The 21124-nt window shown below is 41.7% G+C and overlaps 1 protein-coding gene across 1 annotated transcript in view; it reads left to right on the forward strand.

The window, feature by feature from the left end:
- LRMDA (leucine rich melanocyte differentiation associated) overlaps positions 1–21124 on the forward strand; it is a 945168-nt gene that overhangs the window by 607068 nt on the left and 316976 nt on the right. Inside the window, exons 3-5 of the mRNA XM_083146229.1 lie at positions 5748–5874; positions 12995–13134; positions 19578–19704. Of these exons, the coding sequence (XP_083002355.1) occupies positions 5748–5874; positions 12995–13134; positions 19578–19704 (394 nt within the window). The remainder of the gene's footprint in view (positions 1–5747; positions 5875–12994; positions 13135–19577; positions 19705–21124) is intronic.

Here is a 21124-nt window from a genome sequence, read left to right on the forward strand (position 1 = left end):
ACATGTCTACAATAGAAATATTTTTTCTTCTTTTAATAGTATTAATAGGGAAAAAAGATCTGTTGTGACCAGTTTATAACAGAATATGTTTGTCTAAAACTGTTTGGTAGTGTACTTTCTGTATTACAAAACTTTTGGTTATACTGTATATCAGTGATTTTCAACCTTTTTTCCTTATGGCACACTAAATAAGATCTTAAAATTGCCAAGGCACACTATGAGATCCCCACAGGGCAAAACACATTGGCCCCCAGAGGAAAAAAAAAATTATTGGCCTCCATTAAAAAGAAACACAGGTAACAAAAATAAAAAAAAAAACATTGGCCCTTTACATGAATAGAAGAGACCAGCAAATAACAGTTGAGCTGGTAGTGGCTGTAAACTGGTTTGGGCATCTCTAGATTTGGGGGAACACCGTGTGCCACAGCACAGTGGTGGAAAAACACTGCTATATACAGTATGAATAGTTTGTCAGACAGATATGCATGTCACATTACAGTATATGGAGGCACAATGGTTAGCAATGGTGTTTTGGTTTTGTGTGAAAAACACATTACAAACTCCATGGTATATTTTCTACAGAGGTTTGCTCTGGATTTATTCCATGGTTTAAATTATTGATTGTTTAATTGGGAATCTCTTGTAGTAAACCATGTAAACTGCTCTCCAACACAGGGACTGATGCATAGATTTCTCTGGTTGGGCATCTGTTTTGTATGTTGAAATTCCATAACTAAAACAAAAAGGAAAAAATAATGTTCTTCTTTATTAGGTACACTTGTCATTACTGGGTAGAACAGACTGAATTCTTTGTGGCATGGACTCTACACGGTGCTGGAAACATTCCATAGAGAATCTGGTTGCTATTGATCTAAGAGCTGCATGTAGTTGCTGTAGTTTTGTTGAGTACTCCTTCATCCTGCACAAAAACAGAAAAAATTGGTGAGCCCACCCAAAATAGGGAAGGGATCTAGGGGGGTGCTTAGCAAGAGTAGCTTCCCAGCAGCTGCTAAAAAACAGGATAGTCCTGTATATACAAGGAGAGAGACACCTTTGATAAAGCTGCTGTGGCAGCGAAACGCGTCAGATGTGCTGTTGCCCCTTTGCCACCATCATTTTATTGGATCGCAGTTCGGACCAGCCCAGGAGAAAACCTCTTTGCCCCTCTCAACCAACTGGGGACATTACCATCTGGAAAATTACCGCACATAATACCCAGGTACCTGAGGTTATCTACAAAACTGTCCTAGACCCAAACTCCAGTGGATTTCGGTGATTTTTGCCATCTTGGGCCGACCACGTGGACCTCAGGACAATTATACAAACTAAGTGTGGAGCGGTAACTATACCTACCAAACTATCCCCCAATTTCCCCCCCCTCCCTATCCGGGTAAAATAGGAACGGACTCTCCTACTGCTATATATTTGTGTGGCAATGGGCTTTCATTTATTGTGCTATTTATGTCGACTATTTTACTTTACATGTTTATATGTTCTTATTTTTATATATCTATTTCAGTAAAATATTTGTTGTATAGATCATCCAATTCTTTCATTTATTTCATTGTAGCGCTGCTACCCCCCCCCCCCCCACACACACACACACACACACACACACACACACCTACTCCTTCATCCTGTCTTATTCAGCCACATCCTGTCTTATTCAGCCACATCCTAAAGGTGCTTTATTGAGTTGAGATTTGGTGACTATGGAAGGAGGTGTGCACTGTACTCATTGTTGTGTTTGTAGAACCAGCTTGAGACTATGGGTGACATTCTATGCGTTGAGATAAATGCGCATGTTTTTTTAGCGCACCACATCGCCGCAAATCGCACTTTTTCAAATCGCGCTTTTCTGTCAAAATTCGCATATTTAATGTGATGCGTTTTGGAGGCTAAAAAGTGCGAATTGCTGCGATTTGCGGCGAATTGGTGCGCTGTCTTTTGTCCTGAAAATGTGCGATTTTCATGTCTGAAAATCGCACGTTTGCAGGAAAGCGCAAAGTAAAAAAAAAAAAACGCGCGCGGGGTCCCCCGCCCGAGCATAGCCAGCCCCAGGCTCATTGAGCCGGTGCTGGTGACATATAATCAGCGTCCCCGACAAATCGGGGTCCCCTTGATTTCATGAAACCAGCACCAGGCTCAAGGTCCGGTGCTGGTTCCCAAAATACGGGGGATAAAATGACTAGGGGTCCCCCGTATTTTAAGAACCAGCACCGGACCCAACCAGCCAGCAGGGTAATGCCACAGCCGGGGGACACTTATTATATAAGGTCCCGCGGCTAAAGCATTAACCCCCTGGCTGGTCAGCATGGGCAGGGGTCCTGGGGAAGTGGGGACCCCCCCAATGAAGGGGTCCCCCCCCTCCAGGACTTACCAGCCCATGCTGATAGTCCGGGGCTGTCCCTGATGCCCCTGGACGGTGGGCATCGGGCTGATGAATTGTGTAAAAAAAAAGAAGTAAAACTATTGTTTTCTACTGGCGAACTATGAGTCCCAGCAAGCCTACCCCGCATGCTGGGACTTGGAGAACCACAAGTCCCAGCATGCGGGGCATTAAAGGGCCCGCTGGCACTTGTAGTTCTACAGTACAAAAAATAGTTAAAGAAAACACACTGACACCCTGAAAAATAAAAGTTTAATACACACAGAACACACACACACTGATACTTACCTACCTTGAGCCCGTAGGTCAGTCCCTGGATTCTGGGTCCTGGCTCCAGGGCAGAAGAGTCCGGTTCCGGGGCCTTGGTCCTGGTTCCGGGGCTGGTCCGGGGTTCCGGGGCTCCTGGCCTGAAGAATCCGGGGTCCAGGATCCGAGGTAGTCCCCAGGGGTACCTAAGGAAGGAAATCCTACTCACCATGGGAGCAGCGCTTCAGCCGGAGAGGATGCCGAGGTCGTCGCCGGGGACCAGGTGAGTAGGATTTCCTTCCTTAGGTACCCCTGGGGACTACCTCGGATCCCGGACCCCGGATTCTTCAGGCCAGGAACCCCGGACCAGCCCCGGAACCAGGACCAAGGCCCCGGAACCGGACTCTTCTGCCCTGGAGCCCGGACCCAGGATCCAGGGACCGACCTACGGGCTCAAGGTAGGTAAGTATCAGTGTGTGTGTGTTCTGTATTAAACTTTTATTTTTCAGGGTGTCAGTGTGTTTTCTTTAACTATTTTTTGTACTGTAGAACTACAAGTGCCAGCGGGCCCTTTAATGCCCCGCATGCTGGGACTTGTGGTTCTCCAAGTCCCAGCATGCGGGGTAGGCTTGCTGGGACTCCTAGTTCGCCAGTAGAAAACAATAGTTTTACTTCTTTTTTTTTTACACAATTCATCAGCCCGAAGCCCACCGCCCAGGGGCATCGGGGACAGCCCCGGACTATAAGCATGGGCTGGTAAGTCCTGGAGGGGGGGGACCCCTTCATTGGGGGGGTCCCCACTTCCCCAGGACCCCTGCCCATGCTGACCAGCCAGGGGGTTAATGCTTTGGCCGCGGGACCTTATATAATAAGTGTCCCCCGGCTGTGGCATTACCTTGCTGGCTGGTTGGGTCCGGTGCTGGTTCTTAAAATACGGGGGACCCCTAGTCATTTTGTCCCCCGTATTTTGGGAACCAGCGCCGGACCTTGAGCCTGGTGCTGGTTTCATGAAATCAAGGGGACCCTGATTTGTCGGGGACGCTGATTTTATGTCACCAGCACCGGCTCAATGAGCCCGGGGCTGGTTATGCTCGGGCGGGGGACCCCGCGCTCGTTTTTTTTTTTTATTTTAACCGTTTTTTTTTTTTTTTAACACCAGAACCCTGCACAGAACATTGCGATCTGTGCAGGGTTCTGGCTAATTCGCCAAACAGACCCTGGTCTGAAATAAGTGCGATAATTAGACACCTAAAAATTGCGATTTGCAAATGCGCATAGCATTAAATAAGCGAGTTGTATACTGTTCTGTACGAAAACATCTGGATGCGATAAAAATGCGAATTAATCTCGCACTTTTGGTCAGCATGCCTTAACGCACATAATATGCGATTTCAGTCCCTTAGCGCATCCCATTAAATTGGTGATTTGAAGGAAAAATGCGATATCGCCATTTTGTTGTCTAACGCCAAAAAACGCAGATCTCATCCCATAGAATGTCACCCTATGTGTGCTTTGCAGCATTATTTGTTGTCCTGCAGGATGTAACCATTAGAAGGATGTGTAGACTATAGCATTTAAATTATCATAAATCGATTCAACCCCCTGCATCAATTTAAGATAGTGTAAATGAGTTCAGTACACACCTCCTTTACAGTCCGATTGAGAAGGTGTGTTCCTCCACAGAAATGCTACTTACTGAATTGTTCAGTTGCCCAGGGAAGTTTCAGAGATACTTAATCTGCCCTGTCTGGCACCGACAATCATTCCAACGTCTATGAGGTGGGGTAAGCATTAAGTAATATAGAGCACAATCTGTCATTTTGAGGCAAATTGGAACTACTTTACATATTGTCCACATTGCATAGTGTGTACTTTTAATCGCTCATTCGTGTGTGCTGTCAGTGGGGTTGTGCCATTTGAAGTGATGCACGTTTGTCAGTGGCATAACAATCTAAGGCATACACGTGAATGCGGAATGGAAGGAAATATCGCAGGGTTGTAGAACGGATCATGCAGTGTGTACGGCCGACCGATCTAGCCTTCCATCAGTTCTCTGGCAAGCTAGTAAGCGCATCGTTCTGATGCGTACCCGGCTTTTCCTCACATTTCTTCCCCATTCTGGTGTTTGTTCTGAACAACAATTTAGCATCTTGACCATGTCTGCATGTTATCATGCATTATGTTGCTACCACATTAGCCATTTAGATATTTGCATTAAAGACCAAGTGTAAAGGGACCACCGAGAATGGCCTATTTCTAGGAAATCGCTACTTTGCTTATTAGGATATTGGATCAGATAGTCATTGTCATTTTTATAGTCAAGTGTTCATTGATTTCCAAACAGTATTAGGTTTTAGTTTGGTCTTGCATTAACTCAGTCCTTCAGCGGTGACCCGAGCTCCAATTACTGAGAGTTTGGGATGTTTTCTCCACTTTAACACAAGTTTGTTAATTATTTTCATCTATATCACACCGGGCCCAGCATTTATAAAAGTAAATATTACATTGTTATAAAAGATCTATTACATTTGCATGAAAATATATATGATGGGTGTGGTATATTTTGGGGATATCATAATGTTAACATGCTCAAAATGTCATCATTATACGTATTAACATTCATGGTGTTGAAATTTACATTGTGAATGTCGACAAATGGATTTACAATGTAAAGATAACACTTACTGAAGCCTATCCCAGACCCTAATCTTATACTAATCCCAATGTTGGCATATACTGTACTGGCAACATTCTGAGTGTCTACAATGTGACTACATACCTAAAATATGTCACAGGACATAACATCTATAGGGTACGACTGGTACACACGGACGCACATGGTTTTATATATTTAAAATATTCATATTCTGGAGAGGGATAAATATGGCTACAAAACACATGTTCTCAGCATGTCATGTTGGTAAACACAGGCATAGGATCCAAGGTCATTGTAGGTCATGTGCAAATATATATAAAAAAAATTGAATTACACACTGGATCATTTATTTCTTTACTCTGCAAAAGTGTTTTACATACTGTTTGATGCGATTTACTATTTGTATTATCATCTGTTTGATTGGGAACTTCATAGTATTTTTCCTCTATAATGCAGGTCCCTGGATGGACTGGAAGGCTTTGTGTGCTTGAAGGAGCTTATACTGGACAACAACCAACTGGGGAATCATGTCTCCTTTCCACCACTACCATATCTTCACACGTTGACTGTCAATAAGAACGAGATATCCTTTTATTCAGCTTACACCTCTAAGTAACGTCTTGTTATATTTTATGAATATGAAAAGATTAACATTGCTTAGCGCACGACAAGCTGTAACACTATGGGCCTTATTCTAGTTCACTCTTTCTAACAAAATCCTTCTTAGATGGACAAAACCATGTGCACTACAGAGGGGCAGATGTAAAATGTGCAGAGAGAATTAGATTTGGGTGAGTTATTTTGTTTCTGTGCAGGGTAAATACTGGCTGCTTTATTTTTACACTGCAATATAGATCTCACTTTGAAGTAAAACCCCACCCAAATCTAATTATCTCTGCACAAGTAACATCTGCCCCACCTGCAGTGCACATGGTTTTGTCCATCTAAGAAGGAATTTGTCAGAAAGAGTGAACTAGAATAAGGCCCCATGATGGCAGAAGTGCTAGCTTGAAACTACTCTGCCTACCTTGGCATACTTTGTTAGGGATGCTAACCGCCCTCGCAGATTTGCAGGATGATCTCCCTCTCAATGGCAAATCCTTTCATACTAAACCATGTACCTCGTCTGGCACAAGATTCTCGTGTAGGCTATCTCAAACTGTGAAGCAGATATTAAATGTGTACAATGTTCTGGTAAGAAATATATGTAACCATTGTATACCATGCCAAAGCTAATTCATTTAAAAGTGCACCTCTAGTTTCATTGAATTAAGGGAGCATGAAATACTTCAGATCAATGGTTCCTAAGGGCACTGCACCAGTCCAGGTTTTGGGTATATCCCTTGGGTATAATTATGTAACCTGGGCCTAATCATGTATATCATTAAAACTTGGGCTGTGGAATGCCTTGAGGACCATGGGAAACACTGCTGTAGAACCTTCAGTCACAACTACTGTACATGCACACTGGTTTGCAGGTAAAACAGTTGCAGAACATTCTATGGGGAAAAGAGAAAAGGGGTGCATGGTGGTAACCATGAATGGCAGCCTTATCCTTCCTACCATGAGTGAGATTCCTATAAACCTACTTCAATTGATAACTGCATACCACTTCTGAAGACCATCTCTGTATACAATTCACATGTTTTGCAGAATCAACTTCTGCTAGGGCAGGCTTTCCCAACCACGGTCCTCAAGGCACATCAACAGTGTAGGTTTTAGTGATATCCAGGCTTCAGCACAGATGGTTTAATCAGAATCACTCAGGTACTAATTAAGTCACCTGTGCTCAAGCCTGGATATCACTAAAACCTGCACTGTTAGTGTGCCTTGAGGACCGTGGTTGGGAAAACCTGTGCTAGGGAACAAGTTTAAGTTTAACCAGCAGAAAGTAGGACAACACAAGAAAAGCTATGCTCAGGGTACATTTTGTATGGGTGATAGTGAGTTACATTTGCATGACTATGTAGTTCAGAAAATATACATTTCTTATACACAAGTGTTCTAAAAATATTGGATTGTCTTTTTTTAAATTAGTATTGTATTAATCTATAAAAAATTCTTGATTAATTTATTTTACAGACTTTGCAGGTACTGTGAACCTCAAATCGGTAAAAGCCTTTAATAAAAATAAATGGTGAAGGGTATTAACTGCACTTATTATTATTATTATTATTATTATTATTATTATTATTATTATTATATCCTTAAGGTTCCAGGCCCTGTTATATATAAACCTAGTATGTTTTTCCATGTAAATTCATAGAAGTGGATCAAGTGTCAAAACATCCCAATGTTTTCTAATCACTTTTTCTATCCGCTTATACTGATTATTGTAGTGTTAATTTTCCTTCCAGGACTGGTTTCCACCTTAAAGAGCGTGTTCTTTTTCGATCACTCATGTATTATTGTAGGACCAGGTTCCCCCATGTAGGAGAGTGTAGAAAGTTGGCATCTCATTCTTTTCTGTATACCACCAAGAAAAGTCAGACCAGATAAGAATGGTCTTCAACTTAAATGGTGATTTTTTAGGCAGTGTCCTTACTGGATAAGACCTTACCAACAGCCTAGAGTGTGACACCTGTTGTTCTAATAGATTACATGTTTTTCTGTTTCCCTGTGGGAGTAGACAATATAATCTATTCAAGGTACTTCAGATGCCTTAACAATAATATATACTGACAGGGTCATTCAATACCACGTTCATGTTTTTATTAAGTGAAGTGGCTACCTATCTGCTCAAAAGAACAAGTAGAATATAAGGATTATTTTTCCAATTCAATGCGAATGATGAATTTAAGTTAAAGATGCATCTGATTATCTGCTCAAAAGGTTTTTAACCATTGCTTACTTGAGTATTCTCAAAATGGTCACCTGCACTGCCATAGTTTTGGAGGCGTTAACCTCAAAAGGACATAAGAAAAATATAAAGAACTTTGACCTGGATGCCAACGCTCCATATAGGCAATGCATTTTAGTCATTCAAAGAGATGGCTTGTTCTTTTTCCAGTGGACACTCATTGACTAACCATATAAGTAACGTGGCCATCTTTTAACAGCTGCCAAGCGGTGGCAGTCTTTAAAATGGGGCCACCCTGTGGCTTACTTATATGGTTTCAGGAACCTGTTCAAGTTTGATAATACAGTAAGGTCCACAAAAAAGAATTTGAGAGATGTACAGTATACTGTAGTTTACCCACTTCAAATACTACCTCACTATGGCTCTAGTAAGTTGAAACAGTACTTTCTGTTCTTAACAGAGACTTATAATGACTTTTGCAGCTTGGTCATGTCAGGTAATTAGGATGTCAGCTGAATATGAAGGTTGGGGCCACACTGCAACCAAAATGAAATCAATGTAAAATAGTATGAATACTTGAAAGGGGAACATTTGTCCCTCTCAGCAGCTTGTCCAGGGAACCTAATCAATAAACCCCTTGACAATTTCTTTCTTTACCTACTAATGTTAAGCAAACAGCTTTTAAATATAACAGAAATATGTAGAGATTTACTCTATGTCGACGGAACCAACCAGTAACTCTGTAAACTTGGGTGTGATGCTCTAAAGCAAAAATGCGTTAAAAACCCAGTAATTGGTTTTTCTACCACATTTTTGTATGAACTAAAAACCGCACACCAGGTTACCACTGCGGGGGAGTATTGCCAGCAAAAGCTGGCGATACCCCGTAGAAGCCTATTGGCTTCTTTTTGCGACCACGCCACTCCACATTGACCCCCGCCACCCCGCACTGGCCATGCCGCATCCCTTTTACCAAATGTCCAGGCAGCCTACTGCTGTACCTACCCAGACCAGTAACCTCCCCCTTCCTAGCACCCTACTTCTCCTTCAGGGTGCAGGGAGGAGGAGCATATTTTGGATTCTGCCTGCTTTCTTCACTAGCAACTAACAAATATGGACACACACAGGTTTTGTTGAGCATCCTCTATTTACACTTCCTATACCTGCCGCTCCCACACAAAGGTGCAATGATTAATACCTGCCACCTATGTTAGGCTTGGATAACTGGAGAAAAAAAGCGCTTATGTGTAAAAGTTATATAGCATAAAGTGGTGATAAAATAAAGTAATGGTAATAAAGGTAATACTGGTAAGTAAGATTGTGCTTAGTCGCTGAAAAGGAAAATGGTTAGTAATAAAATGTTTACAGCCCTTATTGGGCTTTTTGTGGGGAAAAGGTTTTGCAGGTCCCGGCTGTGGCTGGTGGTATAGCACTATTGTTGAAGATCATTGGTAGCTCTAACTGTCCCTAAGCTTACCTAGGTCTTCTGGCTTTCCATTCTTCCTCCACGCCGTGTGTCTTTCGGACCTCCGCGAGAACGCTGCGATTACCGGAAGTTCGGATGTGATGACTTCCGGAATCGGCGGTGTGCGGACTTGAGTGTTCCCCGGCTACCAACGCGCTTCGAGAGGCTTGCTCTCTTTGTCAAGGATGCCTAGTGCTGATGGGTACTTGGTTTTTATTTGTTTTTTGTTTCTTTCTTTATTTCCAAAACTTTATTTAAAAACGGAAATGGACAATCTTTTAGGCGGCAAGCACATGTATGTGATATTCTATAGGAAAAATCAGAGGTGTGGATATGTTTTAAAAAAGGGGAATGTTATTGCAGAAAGGCGGCCAGTTCAAAGTCAATGTTTAATCCTTTGGGTTGCAGAGTGTTTAGTTCATATATCCATTTTGTTTCTTTTTGTTTGAGGATTTTGACATGGTCCCCTCCTCTCCAATTTATGTTGATTTGTTCTATTGCATTAATTTTGAGTTCTTCCGGGTTTCTTCCATGTTTTTCAGAGAAGTGTTTGGACAAGCTGTGTGTCGAGAGTCCTTTCTTTATGTTGTAAATGTGTTCAGCTGTTCGTTTCTTTAGTTCTCTTTTTGTTTGACCCACGTACTGTAGTCCACATGGACATTCCAGCAGATATATGATGGATATACCTTCTAATGCACCTCCACCTGCATTTGCATTGCTTAGGATTGCATATGCTAAGCTGCAACTTAACATATACTAGCCGTACATCAGAGCGACCAGCATCTGATCCTGTTCGTGTCACGGTTTCCCCGGCAGCTTCCCATGATCTGAAGATGCTGCAAATGACCAGTATGCTGGGAATTGCAGATCATCTTACGATAGATCTTATGTGAAATTACACACAGAAGATCTATCGTGTCTGGGAAGCTGCCAGGTTAATCGTGACATGATAAGGATTGGATGCTGGTCATTCTGTTGTATTACCAGCTTGAGGATCGACCTCACGAGCCGCAGGACCATGCATCGTACCTAAACACCTCACAATGTGCACAAAAAAACACCACACATTGAATTGCACGACCTGTCAAAATCGTGCGTTCTGGCATGAAATCGTTGTGATGTACAGCCAACTTAAGTGTGGTTCTTGTCTGAGGGCTCAAGCAGGTACATATGTATTATCTGGGCTGCCGATATTTTGATTGTATGCCTTAACTTAAGGCATACAATCAGATGCGATGCGATATCGCATCGCATACGACCATATCGCATGCGATGCGATGACCCGATTTTTCCATAGGATTCAATGTTAAAATGGACTGAGTCCATTTTAACATGGAATTCAATGGGAAAAAGGGGTCCTTTTCATAACCCTACTATCCAAGTGGGCATGGAGTTGGATATAAACCTGTAGCGAGCCACCGAGCCCGAAGCGTGGGGAGCGAACGGTATTCTGTGTCCCCTCGTGGGGCTCGCTACGCTCGCCATGCTTCGGGCTTGGTGGTTCGCTACGCTCGCCACAGGTTTATATCCAACTCCATGCCCACTTGGATAGTAGGGGTATGAAAAGGACCCCTTTTCCCATTGAATTCCATGTTAAAATGGACTCAGTCCATTTTAACATTGAATCCTATGGAAAAATCGGGTCCATCGCATCGCATCGCATCGCATCATGCCATGCGATATGGTCGGATGCAATGCGATGCGATGGACACGATTTCAAAATCGGCAGCCCAGTTAGTACATAAGTACCCTCAAGCATATTGGCCAGCTATTAAGTAAACAAAAGCTTTATTTTAAACAAGATTATAGATGCAAATCAGTAAATTGACCTAATACTGTTCTCCATTTGCAGACATGTATTTTGTATGTAAATCTTTTCATATACGTATGTGATTCGTGATTAGGCCTGGTGCATGAGGATCGAAAATAATTGCAATGAAGAATAATGATTTATATTCCGAATTGTGCCCTGCACCTCTGTATTTGCCATCCCAGCCAATTAGGCATACACTGTACTGTGGCAATATTATTTAATCTTGTTCTCCAGTTTGCTGTTTTTTTTTTGCTTTTTACATACCTATCACTTTGTTTCCTAATAACGCAGGAAAGGGTGTGGGTTAGTGGTGCATGGGAAGATGATGTGCACGGATGCGAAACAATTGCTTAAAACAAACAAAAATGTGTTAGTTAGCAGTTACAAACGCATTATGTAAGGTGCAATATTTATCCGTTAAAGCTGATACATAATATTTAAAAAGCAGCACAGGCTTTACATTCACAACAGCACACCGAATATTGTCGGAAACATAAGCCAAGTAATTGAGAATTTAAAGGAATTTATTGGTGAATACACATCTGAGCACAAGCCCTCTGGTGGTAGAATAACAGTATGCATGGCTTCCTGTCTGCTCTATAAACTAATGCAGCACAACCATTTTTGCATATATATATATATATATATATATATATATATATATATATATATATGTGTGTGTGTATATTTTTGAGAAGTCTCATTTAAACTTCAGAGAGAGAGTTTTCTATTTCATCTGTGACACAGGTAGTACAATTGTGGTCTGGGTAATATTGGATTTGAGCTTTTATTAGTTAGGAATTCAATGTTGGATATTTGGTAAGCATCTTTGCTTCATAAAGAACAAAATTTGCTCTTATATCCTCTCCACTTTAGTTTGGAGCTGCAGCTACTGACAGCTACCTAACCGTCAGATAATCCATGCGCACTGTATGTTGGAATACAAGTTACAGCTACAGTACATGCTGGTTACTGGGGAGAAGCAGCAGAGGCTATAAATAAGGTCAACAGCACTAAGGTTGCCAAGCATTGGGTCGACCGCTATAGGTCAACATGCATTAAGGTTGACATGTCTGAAGGTCAACATAGGGTTAGGTCGACAGAGTCATTAGGTCAACACAAGCAGTAGGTCGACAGTCAAAATTTCGACATAGGGTTTTTCACTGTTTTTGAGCCAACCTGTGCCGGCAGGCGGTATTTCGTGCCCTAACATCCACTAGGGTGTGGTGGGAGAATAAAATACCAGGTTTAAAGCGCTCACCATGCAGGGGGGATGTGGTGCACTCTTTTAGTGTCCATGTCGACTATGTTGTCATTCAGGATAAAAAGTGAAAAAAACCCATGTCGACCTAAAGCTTGTATCAACGTATTGTCCCTGTCGACGTAACCCTATTTTGCCCTCCAGTCATGTTGACCTATAATGGTTGACCCAATGCATGTACACCTAAGTGCTGTCCACCCTATGACCCATTCCCACAGAAGAGCTGGTGGGACTTGGGACTTATTTGATCTCTTCTATGTGGGTCTTTTGGAGGCATATAATACACTGTGTACTGACGCCCAGAAAGGGAGACTAGGAGACTGGCTAGTAACCACTGTTGTCCTGTTCCTTAACCTTACCTTACCTGACAGAGCTGGACTTCCTTCTGGACTCACTGGCGCTATCGGCCCCGGCCCTGGAATATCTCAGCCTGCTTGGTAATCAGGCCTGTCCCAATGAGCTTGTCAGCATGGAAAAAGATGAAAATGACTATCAACGTTACAGGTCAGTGGCTACTTTCTACTCTGTAATAGTTTTGTCGCCATCAGTGAGTCAACATAAAGAAAATGGTGTTGGTAGTAAGTGTGTAAGAGGCCAATAATTTCTTCTGTGAGATTGGCAATATAATATTCATAAAGTTAAATATGTCTACCCCAGATCCCATGTGACGCAGCTTGCAATGAGGGTCCTACTTCAGGTCTCTTTTTTTTAATCAAATGTGCGTTATTGCGATGCAAAAAAAGGGTATTGCAAGATTGCATTGATTGTTTGGATTTGTGACATTTGTAGATCTGTGTGCGACTGAGTCTTAAACCCTGTACACACTAGGTGATAATAATGAGCGATATCGCTCATTTTGTCACCCAGTGTGTATGCCTCCAACGATGAACGACTCTCGCGGGTCAATAAAGACCCCTCTGTCAACTGTGCATGTACAGACAATGGCACAGATCATTAACAAGGGGCCGCAGGAATCATATAGAGTGTGCGGGGCTTAAATCTGGATACAAAATACTATGATGCAGCTTTTTTGTCTTTTATTTTGTTGTGCCTTGTATACCGATGCATACTCAGTCGCTTGCACGCACATGTACCAGTCTCACAAATCAAATGGATCAGTGCAGTTTTGTGAGGTGGTTTTGTTGCATTACATTGTGATTAAGATGCACCTTTGGACAAAAAGCGGTGGAAAAGACGAAAGACACATCTGTTTTCAAAGTTAATAATAGTACTGAGGTAGATAAAATAATTAAGTGGTTTAGAAAGGTTTACTCACTTTCAAGTAAAATTCTTAAACCAAAAATACTGAAAAATCTTTATTACAGTGTCTTGTCATATAATAGTCACTTAGTTTCTCTGGCAAGCTTATCATTTAGCAATAAGTGTGGCTAATTACAACATGTAAAGAACAGGTTAATTACACTGAAGTGCCAAAAGTCTCAGAACAGCATTAAGTAAAGGTGGCACCACTGTACTGTGACGTTTTAGACAGTGGCGTAACTATTATCAGGGCGCCCCCTCATCGGAAATTGTGGCGCCCCCTTTCCAGGTCCAGGTCCCGGGCCCCAGCAGCAGTGTAGCGCATGATATTCCAGCAGACCCCCGCCGCCCACACTTAATCAACGGCTCCCCACGACCGCGGGGTCTGAGAGGCTATTGTTACGCCACTGGTCTTTGAATTGTCCAGACCTGCATCAGTTTTAATCTTATATATTTTGAATCTTTCTGAACACTGGCTACGCTGCTCATGGCAATGTGACATGAAATAAGGAAGTTCAAATGCACAGGATACCATATAAAATCCTTTACTCGGACCAGAAAGGGAGAGTCGCCATTGCTCTGGCCATTAATGGTGCTCTGGCTACTTGGCATGTTAAGGCTCCTCTTGTAATTAGTTGTGATCATCACGATGTGAGTTGGACAGATAGCCCTCTATTTCCAATATATCATGCAGGTCAGTGCAGTGTTTGTTAGCTTCCATGAGATATGGGAGCAGACCCACCAGTGTCCATTAACACTACTGGAGAAAAGATGATTGCTCAACCAATAAGGTGCCTGAACCAAAGTACATCTACCATGAAAGCACAAATAAACACTACGACAATAGTCAAAATGCCTCAATCGTGCTTGTGACTTTGCTAATTGGACCCTGGAGAACTGGCAACATGTGTGGCATGGTCTGATAAGTCAGGCTTCCATTGATTTCAGGCTAATGGTAGGATTCTGTGTGGAATAGACATGGTGCCCATTTGTAAACAAGGCATCATGCATGCTTGTGGTCCTTCCATAAGGGTGAAGAGTTTGTGCTCGTGGCATGGGCTGGGTGTGATGGTCCACCTGAACACGTCATTGACTGGTAACGGCTACAGTGCATTGCTTGCAAGTCCATTTGCAGTCTTTCATGGACTTTCATCATGTACTCCTCCAAGAACCGGTTACTGCACTTCGTCTGTCCACAGTGGGTCCTACACAATATTAAGCACCTATCTTTTTTTTTAGTTTTTCTTTCTAAATTCTCCATAAATGCAGTAATTTAAAACTATTAATTATAATTGCACATAAACAATTAAATGTTTTCTGTCAGTTTGACCAACCACTGAATTAACTCTAACACACAGGACTGTGACCTGAAGGGACACGTAACTGCCTGAGTAGACAGAAACTGTCATCTCCTTCCTGCTAGCTTGTTGCAAATTAAAAGGGGTGGCTGAGCTCTTCTCCTTACCCAGTCACCGATGACAGCCATGTCTGTGTTCTTGTCGGACCCTTTGTAGCTGTGATCCCATTCAGATAACCTTTTTCATCTAGACATTAAAGTCCAAGTTTATTGCTCCACGTGGTTCCTCACCTGTCTCCTTTGACAGTACATCCTCAGCACTTTGTTTTTTAGGACTTTTATTGCTGGTCTTATTTTTTCTGCGTATTTAATATATAGCTCTTGGTATAAAGGCACTATGGTGGAAAATCTTGTGTACCACCTAAATGTGCTATACACAGTATGATACAGTGCAGCATGTCAATAATGTTGCTGTATCACATACTTAATATATCATTGTTCTAAATCAAGTAGCTGGCCTACAGGCAATTGGGTTACTATAGTATAAGAAAAAAATCTTAATCGCTAACAAAATCATAAAACCCATTATGTTGCTATAGGGCAGCACAGATGGTGCAATGGTTAGCATTACTGCCTCACAGCATCGAGGTCATGGGTTTGATTCTCACCATGGCCCTAACTGTGTGGAGTTTGTATATTCTCCCTGTGCTTGCATGGGTTTCCACTGGGTACTCTGGTTTCCTCCCACATTCCAAATATATAGTGGTAGGTTATTTGGCTCCTAACAAAATTAACCGTAGAATGAATGTGTGTGCATGGACATGTAGTAGGGAATATAGATTGTAAGCTTCGCTGGGGCAGGGACTGATGTGAATGTTGAAATATTCTCTGTAAAGCGCTGAGGAATATGTATGCGCTATATAAGAAACTGCTAATAATAATAAACATAATATAGGCTACATAACTATTACCGATTATCATTCAAATCAAATTGATATTAAATGCTTAAAAAATATATAGTTTTTATGGAGTTCCCTGAGAAGTTTGTTTTAGTTAAATATATTTCACCAAGCGTGACTGTATACCTCATCTGTTTAATTATCCGGAACATGGCAATTGAAACCGTGTCCTACTGTCAGAACGACTTGTAGTTTTATTGACACCATTACAGTAATTCTGAACGTTTGTGGGACTGTCACTGCTAATAGACAGAATATGACATTTACAGTAATGTTCTCCTTGCCGTGACAACACTTAACCTGGAAATAAAGTTCATTGTGGTTTAGGTAATCTGCTCGATGCGAGACTGAACTGCCGCTTGTGTTCACAGCAATATGCTCTAGGCCATTTTCACGGGTATTGGATCACAGCATCCAATGTATGCAAGCTGAATATATCGGCAGAATAAGCTTTCAATGCTTGTGTTTTGACATTTTGTAGAAGCTGCTTAAGCGGTTAAATATTTGGCTACAAAACAATAAACCATCTGCTTGTGTGCTTTAAATATAAGCAGGAAGTAAGGAGGAAAATGCAGAGCAGAATATGGAGTGATCTACACAAGAGCAGGAATTAAGTGCCACGCAAACAGGAAGGGCCATGGCAAGTACGTGGGCGATGACTGTGGCTCTGTCAGGTCTGGGTCCCAGCACATCTTCTCTGCTCTTCATCAGATTTTTTTTTAATTTCCACTAATGAAATTAAATTGTCAACTCAACTTGAGTACTATGAGTACAGAACATGTTTTGGCCAGTCAAATAAGTTCATTTATTTGAAGGTTGGTGTGACATAACTATCTTGCATTGAGAAAAAACAGCAATGTATTCAGTAATTCATTTCAGACTTATTTTAATACAAAGTGAGTAATATCCTATGATGTGTTTGCCACTAAGGCTGTAACTAATTTATTTCAGGCCTTGTCAGTTAAAGCTTGTGATCCTTAATTTAATAAAGAAGCAGTGTGAATTTAAAAATAGGTTGCTGTCAGGGGTTAAAGTGAAGGGGGGATGGGGTGAAACTGCGTTCTACCACCTCTAATGGTGAGGTGGAACATTTTAATCTCCACATTAGCCTTGCACCGTAATTCTCACTGAAAAGCATTGTTGTTTGCAGATAGGTGCCAAAACCACTGGCCCTGTCTCTGCCTATTGGGGGAAGGGGGGTAATTGGGTGGCATAGAGAAATTAGTTCCTTTCCACCTCTGCATGACTTAAGCCCTGGTCGCTGTTCTTATTATGGTTTGCTCTGTGCCTTCAACAACATTTAGGTTTGGTGCATTAACTGAAATCATTATTGCAAGCACAATAAGCATCTTGCATTGCTGAGTCTGTCTAGAGGTTGAGCGGAGTCTTAAAGACACAAGAAATCACTTGCCCGCTCTTCATGCTTCACCTTTAACAAATACTGAATTCTCCAGACAGACAGTCTAGAGTAGACAGAATCTGTCATTTCCCATATCCCAATCCATCGAGAGTGGCTGAGCTCATCTCTCATCTCATGATGTGCTCCATTCCCAGCCGGTGATGACAACCCTGTCTTTATTTATGCCAACCCCTTTGCCAAGTGGTCTCATTTGTATAGACTCTTTCAACTAGATATTTGAGTTTGTGTTTCCCCCACCTGGCCCATTCACCTGAGTGTAGGTTTCAATCTCCTTTTGCAGTACATCAATGATACTATTAATATTACGTATGTTGTGGTAGTCTGCTAATAGGCTGATCAAATGCTGCTCTTAGTATAAATACAGCATATGGGACGCTTCTCTGACATTTTGCAATAACCTTGAGAATGCACCATGCTATTCAGTGGCAATGTTTAGCTAAATACACTAAATGGCTAAACTATCATACCCATACTGTACTGTATGTGCTTGTTGAACGTCTCTTTCCGAAACAATTGATATGGAGTTGTCTTTTCCACTTGGCAATTGCATCCATGCAGCCCCAATAGCCTTAGGGGCAGATGTACTAAGCCTTGCAGAGTGATAAAGTAGAGAGAGAGAAAGTACCAGCCAATTGGCTCCTAACTATAATTTTCCAACCAAGCTGATTGACTGGTACTTTATCTCTCCCCACGGTAACACTCTCCAGGGCTTATTATTACATATCCCCCTTTTTGAGGTTAGAAACTGATGTTGACCAGTAAACGTTATATGCTGGTGGGGGTGTGATTCATCCCAAAAGTGGTCAATGGTGGAGGTCATTCAAGGTCAATACCAAACTCCTTTGTTCACAGGGCATTGTCATTCTGATACATGAAGGAGCCTTACGAAAATTGTTGGAAGCTCACAATTCTTTAGCATGTAATTGTACGCAGTCCAAGCCACGATAAACCGAACAAGAGCATTATCCCTTCATCTCCACCACAATTTACAGTTAAGAATGCGCTTTCGTATAGGAAGTCTTCTCTTAAAACGCATGCTCTTTAGATGTATTCTATGGCTCCAGAATCCGATGTTGGTGTATAACATTGTGTGAAGATGCTACAAGACGTTATACTGTGAATATTCTCAGCCAGGCTTTCTAATAGAAAGCTACCCACTGTGCCACAAATGACTTGCTGTGTTGCATACACAACACTACAAGGCTGGAGATCGACACATCTGTACTTTAAAGTGCTCAAGCAAAAGTTTGCAATTGTGCAAGATGATATGAGGCTTACGTGTTGTTACTCAGCCATTTAAAGCCAGTTCATGGAGCTCTAACATATTTTTGCTGACATTGCTTACAGAGTCATTTTGGGAATCAGTAGTGAGTATTGCAACCATGGACAGATTATTTTTATAAGCAACACCCTTCAGCACTCAACAATCCCAGTTTGTGAGCTTTTGTGATCTACTTCAACGCTGAGTAGTTGTTGCTTCTAGATATTTCCTTTTCACTATAACAGTACTGCTAATCAAGGCAGCTTTAGCATGGCGGAAATGGACATACAGATGGAGCCATCCTCATCTAACCTTCTCTGGATAGTCATAGTGAGCCATGGCTATCTAAGGCCTACTGTTCTCCTCAGAATGATTAGCAGAATAATCCCATTACTCACTTAATTATATTAAAGGGCTATATGAGGATGGCTCCATCTGGACTGATGTGCTGGAGATATGGCATCCTATGACCATGCCATGTTAAGTCACCCATATCTTCAATACGACCCATTCTACTACTAATCTTTGCGTGGCTGTGTGAATGCTATTACGCACCTCTTTAGTAGTGGGTGTGAAATGTACAAATACACCAATTAAAAGGGGTGTCCATGTACTTTTGGCCATAAATTTAATGAATAACCCATATGTAGTAACAGACACATTTACTGGACAAACAGATGGATGTGAATGGGATTTATGGGACATGCTTTCCCAATGAGCAATGTTTTACCTGATGCTCTGTCTTTGCAGGTATTTTGTCCTGAACAAACTTCCTAATCTAAAGTTTCTGGATACCAGGAAAGTGACCAACAAAGAGCGTGAAGTGGCAAGTTCCAGAGGGGCTTTTATGAAAGTTGTAAAGCCAAAAGAAAACAAAGTAAGTTTTTGTAATGAATACAACATTTTTAAAATAATGACCTTTTTTTCCCCATTTTTATGGAGTGGAAGTGTCATTGTGCAAATCTACAAGTGTTGTCCCTACAATAACAATCATCTTCACCAAGCTGAAAACTAGTCTTTGTACCGCCCTGATAAACTTGCCACATTGGCAGTGCACAGTTTTGCCTCTCCGCACCATCTTGCTCCACAAGCCTATGCTCTTTGGCTGAAATCTAGGTGATCTGGCACAGGTAAAACCCATACATGCCACTAAAGCAGAATTGCTCTGTGACTGGAGATATTAAGCTTTGTAAGTGAGGGTTTAAATGTAATAATATTTTAGATTTATTACTACCACTGCAAAAGGTGCATGTTAGATTATTTACATCTATGTTGAATTATACACAATTCTTATGTTTGCTGTAACATTTACATTTCTACTTAAGTATAATACTCTTTTTATACACTGTGTGTTTGCCACATGCATGTATAAGACAAGTGGGTTGTAATCACATTGGATCATTGCGCCATGGCTGGTTATCAGCCTGGGTCAGCCACTGATGGAAGGGGGGAGCATAATGAGATGTTTTGCTTTTCAGTTGATTTCTGTTGGTACATTTTGCAACAGCAGGCAGGGGGCCATCAATACTGTAGAAAATACACCACAATTAGTGCTTGCTCTCATGTTAATTTCTGTACGGATCCCTGTAATTGTCACTAATGGCAATTAGACAGCAAAAGGCTGCGTAGACATTTGCATTGTTCCCCTGTGCAATGCTGAGACTGGGTAATATATATTAACACTTTATGCACTGCAGCCATCAGTAGTGTAATGGGTCGGGATCATAGGTGTGCGCACATTGAGTGTTAGGGGTGCACAGGCACACCCTAATGCTGCGCACTCCCTTATGGACACCTTCCTGCCACTAGCAATACTAGCAAAAAACAGACTTTTGCTTTTTAGACTTGTATTCCATTAAAAGAAGCGCCCATCAATCGTGTGTTTTACATTATTAATTGTACTAGAGTCACTAGACCATTCTCCTATCACTACATACCTGTGTCATTTTTGCATGTACTATTACACAGAGTAATTAAAAGATTAAAACTGAAATAGGCAGGAGATTATGGTGTGGTTAGAGACGTTTTATATTGTACCGTGTGCCAATAGATGATGTTAGACACGTCTGATGGGTGGTATTAGACACATCTCTTTGACGGTGCACCCCCTAATAAAATGTGCTGTGCACGCCTATGGTCGGGATAAAAGTGCTTACACCAACAGTGCCTACTGTGTACATACTGTGGGCTTGCAATGTGCACCCGAGTGAATTTTTAAAAAAAAAAAATTTGTCATCTTGCACCGCTCTCTGTTACTACAGTATACTTATGTTCTAGCATGCTGTGCCAGCTACAGT

This window comes from Crinia signifera, chromosome 6, assembly GCF_055691185.1.
Source record: "Crinia signifera chromosome 6, ASM5569118v1, whole genome shotgun sequence".
In the NCBI taxonomy this organism is placed as follows: Eukaryota; Metazoa; Chordata; class Amphibia; order Anura; family Myobatrachidae; genus Crinia; species Crinia signifera.